General features: G+C 41.9%; 2 protein-coding genes across 5 annotated transcripts in view; both read right to left on the reverse strand.

Moving 5' to 3' along the window:
- The window catches only part of mettl16 (methyltransferase 16, N6-methyladenosine), a 52,784-nt gene extending 45,137 nt beyond the window's left edge, over positions 1–7,647 (reverse strand). Inside the window, exons 1-2 of one of the 3 annotated variants that reach the window (XM_083984805.1) lie at positions 7,524–7,647; positions 7,042–7,179 (exon numbers count right to left, since the gene is read on the reverse strand). In XM_083984805.1, coding sequence (XP_083840931.1) covers positions 7,042–7,169 — 128 coding nt within the window. In that variant the 5' untranslated portion in view covers positions 7,170–7,179; positions 7,524–7,647. Of the gene's footprint in view, positions 1–7,041; positions 7,218–7,523 lie in introns of all 3 variants that reach the window. The other 2 variants (XM_083984804.1, XM_083984803.1) reach the window with 2 other exon arrangements.
- A 1,414-nt stretch (positions 7,648–9,061) lies between these two features.
- The window catches only part of LOC310995689 (lissencephaly-1 homolog), a 52,861-nt gene continuing 47,545 nt past the window's right edge, over positions 9,062–14,377 (reverse strand). For both annotated transcript variants that reach the window (XM_083984808.1, XM_083984809.1), the window contains exon 11: positions 9,062–13,061. In XM_083984808.1, coding sequence (XP_083840934.1) covers positions 12,988–13,061 — 74 coding nt within the window. In that variant the 3' untranslated portion in view covers positions 9,062–12,987. The remainder of the gene's footprint in view (positions 13,062–14,377) is intronic.

Genomic DNA, 14,377 nt, shown 5'->3' on the forward strand with positions numbered 1-14,377 from the left:
TACATATACAGTGGTTATCTAATAAACGGTGTGTTTTAAAGGAGATCAAAAATCAATTGATTGGGTTGGGGTTATCTACGTGCATCGGGACCAGTTAAAGCCTACAACTCTGGTTTGTGGAGTAAACAGCAGTCGTGTCGCTGTCCCGCCGTTCTAAAAAACAGCTTGCACCAATTCAAGGTAATGGACCTACTCAGACTATAGGGATTAAGGCAATAGGTGAATTTGCCAAAATTTTGAAATATACCTTTAAGTGAGATCAGCAGATTGAAAATGTTCAATAAAACACATGTTGACAGAGTTTTCCCTTCGGGGTATATCTGAAGTTGCAGAAAGGTAATAAATCCCATGTTACTGAATTAAATCTCAATAACGGTGTATCGTGACTTAAAGGACAATTCCGGGCAAATTCAACTCGGGGCTGTATTTTCCTAACATTTTAGGTCTAAAAGAAGCAATCTGAAGATTTTCAGTGTAATTGCTCCTGTTTTGCGGTAGTTGTGTCTGTCCCCGCATCGCCACGGCAGCGATGAATGGGAGTGGATGTAAGTTCCGCTGTTTAGGCTGTTTACATCCCTCAAAGCCGTAATTTTTTTCCACAGACAGCGTCAGATGGCGACTCAAACATGCACCGAGAAGTTTATGTCAATGTCAACACTGGCACATGTACCTGTAGTGAAAACCACACCCTCTCTCCCCGTGACGGCTGTGGAGTGGACGTGGTTTACACATCTTATTTGCATTTCAAGGTGCAGACACAGAAATGGCTCGTTCGCAGGAGAGCTCTGGAGAGCCACTTTTAGATTACTGAGATATAGAGCTGCAGATTGATTTGGGGACAATACACTAGGAATACTATATGGTTGGACAACTTAGAACCATGTGAAATAGTTGAAAAACAGCATAATATGGGACCTTTAAGGCAACATCCTGCATAGTTCCTCTCTAAAAAATGACTCTCTATCACCAACTCAGTGTCTAATTCTCTACTTCCAGCTTCCACACTGAATGAACTGTCTAGTCCCAACACCACCAGCCCATTGTCTGTCTGTCTGTCAGTCAGTCTGTCTATCTACCAGGGAACCACTGACAGACACTGTGACACCACAAACTGCTAATTAACACCTGTCACAAACAGACACAGAGACACAGAGTTTTCCGGCGTGCCCACACATGCACGCTCTGATGTGATTGACTGGCCACCTCGCAGCCGTACAACAGGACCGGCCCACGTCCTCAGTATGTTCGCTGTAGCAGACAGATGTTCATCTCTACACAACACCGACAATAACAACAATAACGTTTCCTCAGCAAGCAGACGCGCTACCTGTTTAATTCAACACAAACGGAGAGGGAGGAGAGCGCCTGCGTCCTGACAGATGACGAGCAGAACCTCAGACTCAGGTCCGACAATAACTGTCAGCGCTCACATTCATTCTGGGGATTCCTTTGTTTTTGACAAATGTTTGCACCGACAGGAAAATATTGTCATGCTAAAAAGATGGTAACCAACCAGCAGCTCCTTTGGATTTTCAATAAAATAAAAAGGGCTGTTTTTGTTTTTGTCTTTATCTAGAAAACACAAAGCAGCTGTACAAGTGTGTTGTTGCCACTAGCGCACCGTAAAAACAAGATTGTGGTGACATCATAGCCTTATTGGTGGAGAAATATGAGTATATGTTTTACTATAGTTATGGAAACAACAGTTATAAATGTATTTTTAATGAAACTGAAGACAAACATATGTGGACATGATGCCAACACAACTAAAGACATGGAACTCAAATTGATACGGTATCGATACTGTTGGAATAATGCTAAAAAAGTATCACTGTTGTATAACTTGAAACTTGACACTACCAACAGTTGATCATGAGTTGGTTTCATATGTCAGACATAATTATATACACCTATGTAAAACTATTGCGGTAATTGGTGCTGTAGTTGCTGATCATTGTCTTGAAACCATTATCTAACCTTTATGAAGTGATTAGTTACGTCTATCTGTTACAGCACCGTCACAATGTCTCTCAAAGACGGAATCAATAAACCATGTTGACATTTTAACTTCTTCCATTCAGTCAATCCAGAGCTCTGCTGTCTTGGTTATGAGACATCACCATTATAAATTCATCTACAAACAATCCTATCAATTAAAGAGATAGTTCAACATTTTGGCAAATTGGATTGGTTGTTTTCAAGGTAAATTCATGCAAAACCGCTGATGCATGTTCCCGTCAGGAGCAGTTTTTCAGCAAGCAGTCTCTGTATTTGCCTTGAAAACAACTATGTCTTGTAATGTTCTGTTATCTCATAGCGTGGTGAATGTGCAGGTCACAACTTGTCCACCAGAGCGTTTTGGAGTTGTTGGATTGTGTATTTGATGAGTTTGATGAAGGAAACCAAGAAATCCCATAATGAGCCTCCGTAGCGTAGCTCTGAGCAGCTCGCGGCTCTGCTCCGCCGTTCTAAAAACAGCTTGCACCGACAATTAAAGGTTACAAACCTACTGCTATGACTATGGCAATGGGCCCATTTTTCCAAAATGTTGCACTATCCCTTTAACCAGTCAATCTTTTGGTTTATAATGAAGCCGAGTAACATGTCCACTACTCTTAAAAGATATCAGCATCAAAAGTCTTGTGTCGTCCACAATGCAAAAGCATTTGATTTACTTCAACAACCAAGAAAAACAGCGAATACTCAATTTTCAGTTCTGATATGTGAGAATGTTATTCTTCTTCTTATGTCCTCCTCAACCTGATCTCCTGCCACTTATCTTCATCATGTTTCCTTTGTGTGGGTTTTATTGGTCAAAAACCTGCCTGGATTCGAGTTCACTAACTACATGGGACAAACTCTGGACACAAATCAAAGCTGCCGGTGCCACATGAGCTCAAACAGCAAAAAAAAAGACGTGGAAATTAAAAAAGTAGTCCTGCTCTAGTAGTTCATGTTCCTTTCCCACAGCAGCAGCAGCAGCAGCAGCAGCAGCAGCAGCAGCAGCAGCAGCAGCAGCAGCAGCAGCAGCAGCAGCAGCAATCATGAGCCCACACTGTTTGACGTCAACACCACTAATCCCACCAGACATATTCTTCCTTTGTTCTCCTGCCTGGAGTTTTTCACATCATGACTTCAGAGCAGCATCTCGCTGTGCGGGGCACATCAGCACACACACACAGCGCTGCGTTACACTCATTTAATCTGTGTCCGGTCGGAGTGGGAGGCCAAACTAGAAGCTTAATGGTGAGTTTTGATTGACACACTAACCCATTTTTAAAATTGGGGTTCAAAAGTTTCACTCCTGAGGAGGAGAGCTGAGCAGCAAACGGAGGATGGAGGGGAAGAACGGTCCGTTAATGGTTCGTCTGTTGCTGTTCCTCCTGCTGTTGCCAGGGGCCGAGTGAGCAGCAGTAAAGATGGGATGGACTCTACTGGGACATGAGCAGTGCTGAATGAGTGCCTCAAGGCCTGACTGAGTCAGTAGTAGTAGTTGAGTGATTAGTGCAAAGGTGTTTTTTGCACACGGCTTCAAAACATAAGCTATGTTTACATTCACCCGTCCAATGTCCATCAAATTATATGAAAAAGATCCCTAAAAATATTAATGCAAATATAAAGCCGGTGAAAGTGTGTTTTCATCTACGAACTTTAAATTGGAAAAAAAAAAAAAAAAAAAAAGACGGGCGTAATGACACCACATGCAATTTTGCAATGTATAATGTATCAAATAGATTTCTTGCATTTTTTTAAAGTATATTTTTGGGGCTTTTTATTGCCTTTAATTGATAGCAAAGTGGAGAGAGAGACAGGAAAATCATCAGAAGACAGCGACGTGTTAACATCATTCTGATGAAGATGCAGATGCAGCTGGTGTTAAACTCTTTGTTGATAGTCTTGACATTTACTCAACTTAAAGGACAATTCCGGGCAAATTCAACTCGGGGGGCTGTATTTTCCTAACATTTTAGGTGTAAAGGAAGGAATCTGAAGATTTTCAGTTTAATTGCTCCTATTTTGCAGTAGTTGTATGTGTCCCCGCGTCGCCACGGCAGCGATGAATGGGAGCGGATTGAAGTTCCGCTGCTTAGGCTGTTTACATCCCTTCAAGCAAGCCGACATGTTTGTAAAACTAGATCTAATTCAAAGTCTCCCGGAGTCTCGCGCGAGACCCAAGTTGACGCTCGGTGTGTTGGAAGCTCCCGTTTGTGTCATAAACACAGGAATATGAACTCTTGACTTGCTTGAAGTAAATAAACTTAGGAAATTGTTCCGTCGGTCAGTGCAAATCACGTGAGATTTGCACTGACACAGGAAGAGCAGTGAACCGAGACACTGGGAGCTTCCGCCACAAACAAGCTTGAAATATAGACTCATTTAATTTTTTTTGGAACAATTTCTCATGTTGGGGCTTCAATACAAGAGGGACATTACAGATGAGCAGTATGGAGGTATTTGGATGTTTTTTGGTGTGTCTTTTTGGACGAAGAAAAGTGAGCTCCGTTCACAACCATTAGCCTATATGGAAAAATACTGCTGCACGGAGCCCCCCGTAACTCAGAGAAGCCACGGAGGACTCTGAAACTTCTCACAGCTCTTAGTCGACATGAGGGTGAGTAGATAATGAGTGAAATTTGAATTTTGGGTGAACTATCCCTTTAATGTGGGATTCATTGAACGTGACATGGACGTAGAAACAGGACAGATCCTTGCAGGCAAAAATCTATATGCCCCAGTTAGGCCGTTTCTTATAGACTTCCTCATTTAATGGCAAATCTAAACATGTCAAGTGTAAACAGTCACACACACCTCTATAGCATAATAAAGACGTTTCCCTAGAGAATAAATCATCCAGGGTTTCCCGCAGCCTTTCCTGTTAAGGCCTATATAATGTGTTAGTTTCACTTTAATTGAACACATTCTACATCGCGGAGGCGACGTCTCTCCTTCACCTCTGAAACGGGGCAGAGCTCCGTGGGAGACACCTGCCTGACACAGCAACGGACATGCACGGGGGGGGGGGGAACGGCGGCGCCGTCGCACCGAATGCACGCGGATACGCGCCGCTTTGGGTAACGAGCGCGCACGTCGCGTCTACATTGGAGGTGAATAGGAAGGCTGTTACCAGTGTAATCAGAGACAACCATGAATGAGTTGTCGCACACACTGAGGTGAGCAGCAGAGCGGCCGCACCGTGACCGCGGTCCGCTCCAGCTGCCTGGTGTCCCCACTGCGCACCACGCGTCTTTTCAGTCACTTGTCCAAGTTCTCCTTTACTGTTTTTTTTTTCGAGACAACACTCATTCTCTCTCTCTCTCTCTCTCTCTCTCTCTCTCTCTCTTTTACCGGCGGTGTCAGCTGATGTGCACATCTGCAGCAACCCAAACAAATGCACATGTTACTGTTGACTGGCTCTATTCCAGCCACATGATTGGTTCGGCGCGGTGGAAATCTCATTATCATTGGTTATTTGTATTGTCTGCCAAAACATGGATGAATGAAACCTAAAAAATAATAAGCCGACGAAAAGGTGCAACTTGCCACTTAACTTCTTGTCGATGTATTATTTGCGGGGGCTTTCGGGGGATCTGCTGACGGTGGAGGATCTGGGACTGATTGACTGTGGACCACCACCAGTCTGATCAGGTCCATCACAGCACAGCAGCTGCAGCTCTGCCCCGCTGTCACATGACGCATATCAGCGCAATCTGTTTACATTAAACCGACATCAGGAGAATAATGAGAATTATGATTTTAAAAATATATATATTTGTTTCGAATTTTGGCCCCTGGGTCATGATTTTTTTGGGCGCATTCTTGGTTAAAAAAAAAAAAAAAAATCCTCTACAAAAAAGACAGTTGGGATGCATAATGTGTCTCATAACAGTATACTGTGCGTCACGTTATCGTTATTGGCCTCAGACGAGTCTCGGACTTCCAGAGCAGCTACAGCAGCGTTGTGACCTCAACCATGGTTGGTGAGAGCAGAAATGTTGTTGTAGGCCTGTGCATATTCTCATTTGTCCAGGTCATAGTATTTCAAAGGAGGTTAAATCGAAAGCAACTGGACTTATACTGAGTCTCCACACCAGATAGTTGGACCAGTCCCAGCCTGGTCAGATGCTACATGAACTGATGAAGCCTCTTGGATGAAGGTGAAACGTCTTCCTAGACAAATAACTAAGTCCAGTTGAACCTCCTTTGAAAAAAAAAAAAAAGTTGTTGGCGGGCTCATTAATTTTTTTTTAACACGAGTCAGAAGGAGCGATAAATCGCTTATCTCGCGTATCTCGCGTTTGGTCGCGCGTATAAACTCGAGCGAAAAAAAAGCGTTCCTCGTGTTTGGCGGGAAGCCCCTTGCGGGTCTTCCCGCCAAACACGATGAAAAGGACGAAGACGCGAGGGTCCCGTCGCCATAAAAGAATCGCGTGTAGCGTCGCAAAAAAAAAAAAGTCGCGTCTACCGCGTCTCGCGCCTAATCGCGTCTCGCGCCTAATCGCGTTTTTGCGTCACGGCCTTTTACACCGCGGACGTAACGAATAAACGGTGACGGTGTGAACGAACAAGAACAGGACCAGACGTGGCGTTGTTTCCTCTTTTCACCTACAGCTCCACTCTCCCTTACTTACACAACTACTGTTATTGTTGAGAGCAGAGAATTGTGGGATTTGTAGTTTTTGACCAATCGCAGGTTGTGCTCTTTCTTTTTTGTGATTCTCCCGGTTCACACATGTATTTTTTTTTTTTTAGGGGCAAATGCGAGTGAAATGCTCGCCCATGGTGGGCATAAGAACATTTAAGACCTGTCTAAAATTATTTAAGACTTGAACACAATAATTCAACAAATTTAAGACATTTTAAGGCCTAAAATTTAGATTTTCAAATTTTAGACTTTTTAAGACTAAGATACTGGAGATACTGAATTTTAGGTCTTCACTGAATGTTAGTCATAATTATTACTTTTAAAATAAAATAAGTAAAAGACATGGGATGTTTTGTTGGTAGGTAGTAGAAGTCCTCTGTGTGGTGTCAGCTACTCACACAGGTCGTCCTGTCAGGCTGGTGTGCACATGCTCCTGGAAGTCCGGGTACTTGGAGGCCAGGTAGGCGAAGTCCGGCGGTCGGTCCTTGTAGCGGTTCCGAGGATGCATGGACTTGTTCAGAGCCATGGTCCGAGTCCTGGTCCGAGTCCTGGTGTCAGGGCAGCAACAAAACAGCTTCTATAGTCCAACTGCGTCTCTTCATAAAACTAGTGTTACTTCAGAGCTAAGTTAGTTTTTCAAAGGAGGTTAAATCGAAAGCAACCGGACTTAGTTATTTGTATTATATTATAATATATTTCCTAGACAAATAACTAAGTCCAGTTGCTTTCGATTTAACCTCCTCTGAAATACTATGACCTGGACAAATGAGAATATGCACCGGGGCTTCAGAGCTAGTTCCCGTTGATCAAACTTTGAGTGCAAAGTGAACTATGGTCTGTCGCAGTTAGCAGCCTACCTCTGAAAGCTAACCCTGCTTACCTCTAAACCAGCTTTATCCCGTCGTAATGACGCTTGGTAATGTTTTCACACCGGCGCTGAAAGTTTCTACACACAGAAACAGTGCAGAGAAATCACACACAACTCACGCTGTCCCAACGTTTCCACTCTCTGCAACTCTCTTCCTGGATGCACTCGACGTCACCACACTACGTAGTGCGTGTTGACGTCACGACAACGGTGCTCCTCTTTTGCAAACATTATTTGACAGTGGCAAGATATTTGTAGATTCATTTTAGATAATATCTGCTGGGATTTTGAGCTCCTCTGGCAAAATGTCCTTTTTGGATTTATAAAGAGTGACGCTCCAGCTGAAAAAGAATATTTTTTAATTAATCTCATTTTAGTTCTTGCAAAGTTTTATATCCACAAGTGTAAATTTGCCAAAGTAAAACCCATTTTTTGTGTTTTCATGAAAGAACTGGAGGTGTATTTCAAGTCAGTTTCCTCTGCTAATAACAAGAAAGCTATCAAAACTATAAATCTGTGCTCCCACTTTAATATCTTTAATTCAATTTAATTTCCATTGCTCATATCCCCTGGTGTATCTTACTTTTTTTCTTCTCCTTTTTATTTTTTTATTTTTTTTAATTTTTTTTACTATTATTTATTTCATGTATGTATTTATTTTATTGTCACGTCTATTTGTTATCCAATTGTTATTAATATGATGCTCATCATATGGTTTTATCAGAGTTTTATGCACTGTTTATGTATTTTGTAAAGCAATAATAAAGTTGTTAAAAAAGAAGTTACGGGAAAAAAAACATTATGTTATGTTGTTATGAGTGCATACACTTTATAGTAGAAATGTCTGTTCACAGACGTTTCTGATACATAAATAAAGACATGAATAAAAACAGACACGCTAATCTAATCAAATTCAAATCAAATCAAACTTTATTGTCATTTTGTTTAAGACAAAAAGATAAAAGTTAAGTTTGCTTGTGGCAGAAAGCTGCAGCCTTGTGCTCTTGCACCTGATGCATCTGAAAGAAACTGTTGAGTTGAGTTGAGATTACTTTATTTATCCCATAGGGCAATTCTGTTTCTACAGCTGACCACCACACCACAATCACATACACAAGCATACATACAATCTCTACAGCCTCTCTGTAAACTTATAAGGTAACATTAAATTAATTTATGTTAATTTTAATGTTTTGGCAGATTAAGTTTTGTGAAAAGATACAATAAATTAATTATTCTAAAAAATAAAAACAGTTTCTGGCTCTAACTCCCAATGGTTTATCATTTATTACATTGCTATGGGTGAATAACTGTCTATCAGTCATCATCTTATCAAAATTCAACTAAAATATGACTCATCAGTATATACATTTATATTCAACTTATGTTTGTCCAAATTACTATACTATAGTCTACTGTATAGTAGTAGTTAATCTGACAGCTCAATACAAATGAGCAGGAAACACAGACTCAGATTTTACTTCTTTTATTATATTGCAAACAATAATGACATCCAGGTATATTGTTAACAGTTTGCTGAGTGAAGAGTGAGACCATAGTGGCGAAAACATCACGAGCTCTCCTGTGGGAGCTTGTTGTGCAGTCCGAAGCCCTCAGGTGTGGTTCACAGGCAGGTTACAGAGGACAGGTGGACCTGAGGCTGGAGGAAATGACCTACAGACGGTCAGTAGTAGCTACCTGTCTGTCAGTCCCTTCGCACCGGACCAGAGAAGCACAGGGATTGCTTGAGACCTGCGAATGGCAAAGGGGGATTTTCTTCAACAGGGCGCACACACCTGCACACAACACCACGCAGGTGTGTTGCTGTAGCCGTTTTCTTACAAAAGAAACAGAACACACATCGTCCTGACCTTTGATTCACCTGCTTCCTTGAGTAAAGCCAAGGAAGGGAGGAGGTTTTTTTTTTTTTTTTAATTTACATTGTTACGGTCTGGCATGTCATAGCGTGATCCTGAGGAGACGAGCATCTTCTTTTCTTTTCTTTTCTTTATCCCAAAAGTTGGCGACAGCGTTGGACCAACAAAAGGAGGCAGATTTCTCAAGATAAAACCAGATTGTTCTGACTAATGTCTACATTTTTTGGCTTCAGCTAGAACATTGAACACATTGGCATCTTCCATAGCCATCATGCCAAATAGTAGGTAGCTACTACAAAATGTGCTGATTCTCCACCCAAGAGAAAACAGCTTGTAGAAAAGAAAAAAAAACCTTTGTAAAGGGGGGTGGGGTTGGTGGGGGGGGCACCAAAGAGAAACATGGGTAATATCATCAGTTATATTCCCTGAAAGAGAGGGTTTCTCCTTTGGAACATCCTAGTCTGCCACAATCCCATTGCATTTACAGAAGATGGAGGCGGTTAGTTAAAAACCTCCTTCAGATTAGCATCACACACAACAAAACCAGCCTTTTGTCTAACGTTACAACCAGTCAACAGAGCTGCCTGAACTCAAACACATGGACACAGTGATGTATGTAGAAGGGGGCGTTGGACATTTTAAGAAACAAGACCGTCCCCTCTTTTCTGGCTAAAGAGCTGGAGGTGGAGATGGATACCACTGTCATGGTAACGAGCAGTTAGTTTAGCTTAGCATAAACACTGGAAGCAGGTGGGAACCTCTAGCCTGAGAGCAGCTGAAACAAGGGAACTCCACCAAGAAACTAAACTGTTTTTAGACGATAACATTAATAATATCTCCTAATTAAGGAAATTAATTAATTTTTCATCTCATTTTTTGGGCTTTCTCCTCTGAACACAGCAGAACAAACTGGTTCAGGGCGTTAAATGTGTGTCTACAAAGTTACAACGGGTTAAAAACGGCTTCTTTTCACATCGTTCTTCCCATTTTGTCAACATGGTGTGAATGCAGCATTGCTTGTGAAGCTGTCTTTCCTGTATGGTGAATTCATAAATGTCATTCCTGTTTACATTTTTCTTTTCAGCTGATAGTATAACATATATATAACAGCTGATGTTCAGTTATATTGCACTTCTGTTATTAAGCGACCAAAGGGCCAGTTATTATAAAGTCCTGCATATATCCCTTACCTGTACCTGTGTTTGATTGTGATTTTAGCTGTAGCTTCATATTTAAAGTACAAACATGAGTGGTAGCCTATTTCCTTCTCATCCAATTCTCCACACAAAAAGCAAACAGGCGTGTTTCTCAAAATGTCAAACTGCTTTAAATACACGGTTTCTCTCCTCATGATTCAATCCAATTGTTCTCAGCGTTTAAGCTTGTAGAAGACGACTGTTCTGACAGCTCTGCCTCTGGTGAAGGTTTTACATGCAGCAGTGCTACGTCAACAGGTCACGTTAGGCTCATCACAGTAGCCACTAGCAGGAGCTTGAGCAGCAGATCACCACATCCAGTAACACACAGGAAGAGGAAAACTTGGCAAAGAAGCTATAAGAAGATCAGTTAAGCAGTGGAATTCTTTATTAGCCAAGAACTGCATTGGAATGAAAAGGCTAAATCAGAAATTATAGGTTTATGCATTTATCAACATCATTAAATTTTTTAATGTTGTCTTCGGTCATCGTTAAACGACCGAAGATTTAGTGAAAACAGGGATGTGCAAGATTAATGAATCACCTTGCCAGCTACAGTTAGAAGCAAGATGGTCCATTTTTGTCCTCCAAGGGGAGTGGAATGGTTGTTTCTACAGCGTGGACTGGTTTGCAGCTCATCTTCCAGTCTTTTCCCCCGAAAAACGTCACCCCCTCGGTTTACAGTTTCAGCTCCACAAAGATCAAAAGCTGAACAGCTGAGGAAAGCGCCACACTCCAGCTCCGGCTGAAGCGTTCTCCTCCATTTATCTGATCCAGGAGCTGCAGACACCCCCTTTTTTTTTTTTTACAGCCGGCTCTTCACAATAAAACCCAATCTCAGCATCACACCCCTCTACAGACAAAACACTTTACATTGTCTGCTGCTAGCATCTCCTCTCTAATCCTAAATTCCTGTCCAGTTCATCCTTTAGTGCGATAGTACAAAATTGCCAAATCAAGCAATAACAAGCTAAATTTACATGTCATATTTTCACAGAAAACTTTTTTTTTTTTTCCTTTAAACTCAAAACCATTTTTTTTTATGCCAAACATATATTTCACCCCTCAGAAATTAGAGATCTTTGCACATCCCAGAAAACAAACCCAGGGGGCCGACTTTGACTCCTTGTCATGCCTGAATGTTTTCCATTTTGCAAGTTTGCATTTGCGGCTTCTGTTTGCAGCTTTAAGAGGCTCTGTGGGTCATCTGAGCATCCGGACCACATACTATATCCAATGGTGCACCCGTCGTCCCTGGCCATGGGGACAAGAAGGGGACAGAGGGCTCGGTCTGTCAAAAGTTATGACATGCAAGGTCTCAGGAAGTCGTCTTGTAAAGGGACACACACCGCAGGTCTTAATCAAGTGCTAGAGATTAAATAGGTGTAACCCTTGAACTCTTGACCCACGGCTCTCGCTGACAGAGAAAGCCAAACAAACTTGCTTGCTACATCGGGCTTCGTGTGAAAAACACTTGGTTTAAGTTTCTCCACAAAGCCACCTTTAAACGTTTCAACTTCTTATTCTTTGCTGCAGAATCGTTAAATGCGATAATTTATCTAAAGCCTATCAGTGGTTCAATGTGCCACCATGACAAGAGTACAAAGCTGTTTTTTAAGCCCCCGAGGTCCAAGGACAACAGTTTTGAAACATTCGTATATACAGCCATTAAAATATTACCTAGTTCCACATGAAGAGAAATGGTATGCACACTTGAGAAGTGACGTTATAAAGCTACAGATTATTTCAATAACAAAGCCCCACAGACAATCGTATCTTATCACGTCATATATGCTTTTCCTGCCTTATCTCTCAAAAGTTTCACCAAGCTAGGCACCAACAGACTACGACAGTGAAGGAGAGAAATAACAGAGAAAAAAAAATCCTAAATAAAAAAATAGACAAAAATAAATCTTACACATAAAGACACTGTCATTTCTTAAATTATTGGTTTTTAGTGCCCTACATATTACACCCAGTCAAAAACATCTGCCTTCGGTTGGTCGGTAAAGGCTGCGTGATGGCCAGCCCCGTGTTAAACCTATGGTACTTCTAGACAACGTTATGTAAATTTACAGTATACAATTTTGGATTACCATGCAAGAATACTTTTGTGTGTAACATTTAATAGCTCGATCTACATCCAGGAATAATTTACATAGAAGGACAAAAGTTATTGGACCAGAGAGCGCGGTGGGTAAATAACCATGGTGGTAAGTGCAGCCGGAGGAGGAGATGAAAATGAAAATGTGCGGGTGAGGTTTTATGTTAGGTGAGGGGGTGGAGGGGGAAGGGGAGGGGGGATGAAAAGGGGAGATGGGATGGCAGGAGGGGAGGTGGGATCCAGAGGAGCGCCTGGGTAAATTGGGGGGTTGTGGTCGGTCCAATCCTCCGAGGTGGAGATCAGCGGCACTCCCACACTTTTAATGTTTGATCTACGCTCCCGGTGACGACGTAGGGAGCGGCCTTGTGGAAATCTGCAGAGGAAACAAAAAGACGGTCAAAACACAGCGCAAGCAGCAGCCGTAAGTACACAGTGAGTCAGTGTGTCTGAATTAATGAGGGGGACACACACATGCACTCCTCCTTGTAATATGCAGTTAACTAAGTAAAGGGATAGTTCAACATTTTGGCAAATTGGACCATTGCCATAATCCCTATAGTCTTAGGAGTTCGTTCGTTACGTTTAATTGTCGGTGCAAGCTGTTTTTAGAACGGCGGAGCAGAGCCGCGAGCTGGTCAGAGCTACGCTACGGAGGCTAGTGGGATTTCTTGGTTTCGCCAAAGACGGTTTATAAACCAAGACCTTCCATGACGAGTCAGCTTCCTGTATGCATGTCACGTGGGCTTCTGCACGGCCACGCCCCTTTAGAGAGACCAGAGGCAGCATAGAGTGTATTGATTCCTATGGGACAATTTAATGTAAACACCGATTATGGTCGGGTCTTTCACCCCACAGTCACTGAAGTACATTTTGGACTCATTTTTCACAAACCACATCTCTTCTGAACAGTTTGACATGAAAATGGCAATTGTCAGACGGACACATCAGGAGAAAATCCACTTTGTTCAAGACCTGTCTCTGTCTACGACACACCGATCTCCTAGGCAACGTCAAACAAACGGCCGCGAACTCCCGTGAAAATGATTTAAATTATTTTTGTCATGCTAAATATTACTGTTAGTAGTGTAAATATTTAATGTTATCATAAGAAAATATAAATATCTCACTTTCATCTACCTACAAATTGTATAAATCCACACACACGTTCACAGACGAGGTGGTGACGGTTGGCCACGCCCATTTAGAGAGACAGGAAGTGAAACCATTTCATATCATTGGAGCAGCCGCTCATGGAGTATCTTTCCATTTATTGAATATCTTTGGTTTCGCTCATCAAACTCATCAAATACACAATCCAACAACTCCAAAACGCTCTGGTGGACAAGTTGTGACCTGCACATTCACCACGCTATGAGATAATAACACAACGTTACCAGACAGAGTTGTTTTAGAGGTAAATTCATGCAGAGACTGCTTGATGAAAAACTGCCCCCAATGGGAAAGCGCATCAGCGGTTTTACATGAATTTACCTCTAAAACAACTCTCTTAATGTTCCGTTATTATCTCACAGCTCACGGCTCTGCTCCACCGTTCTAAAAATAGCTTGCACCAACAAAAACGAACCTACTCCTAAGACTATAGGGATCGTGACAATGGACAAATTTGCCAAAATGTTGAACTATCCCTGTAAGGTGAAGTTATTAATTCATGACCCAGCGCTAAAATGG

Source organism: Trachurus trachurus (assembly GCF_905171665.1).
Source record: "Trachurus trachurus genome assembly, chromosome: 13".
NCBI lineage: Eukaryota > Metazoa > Chordata > Actinopteri > Carangiformes > Carangidae > Trachurus > Trachurus trachurus.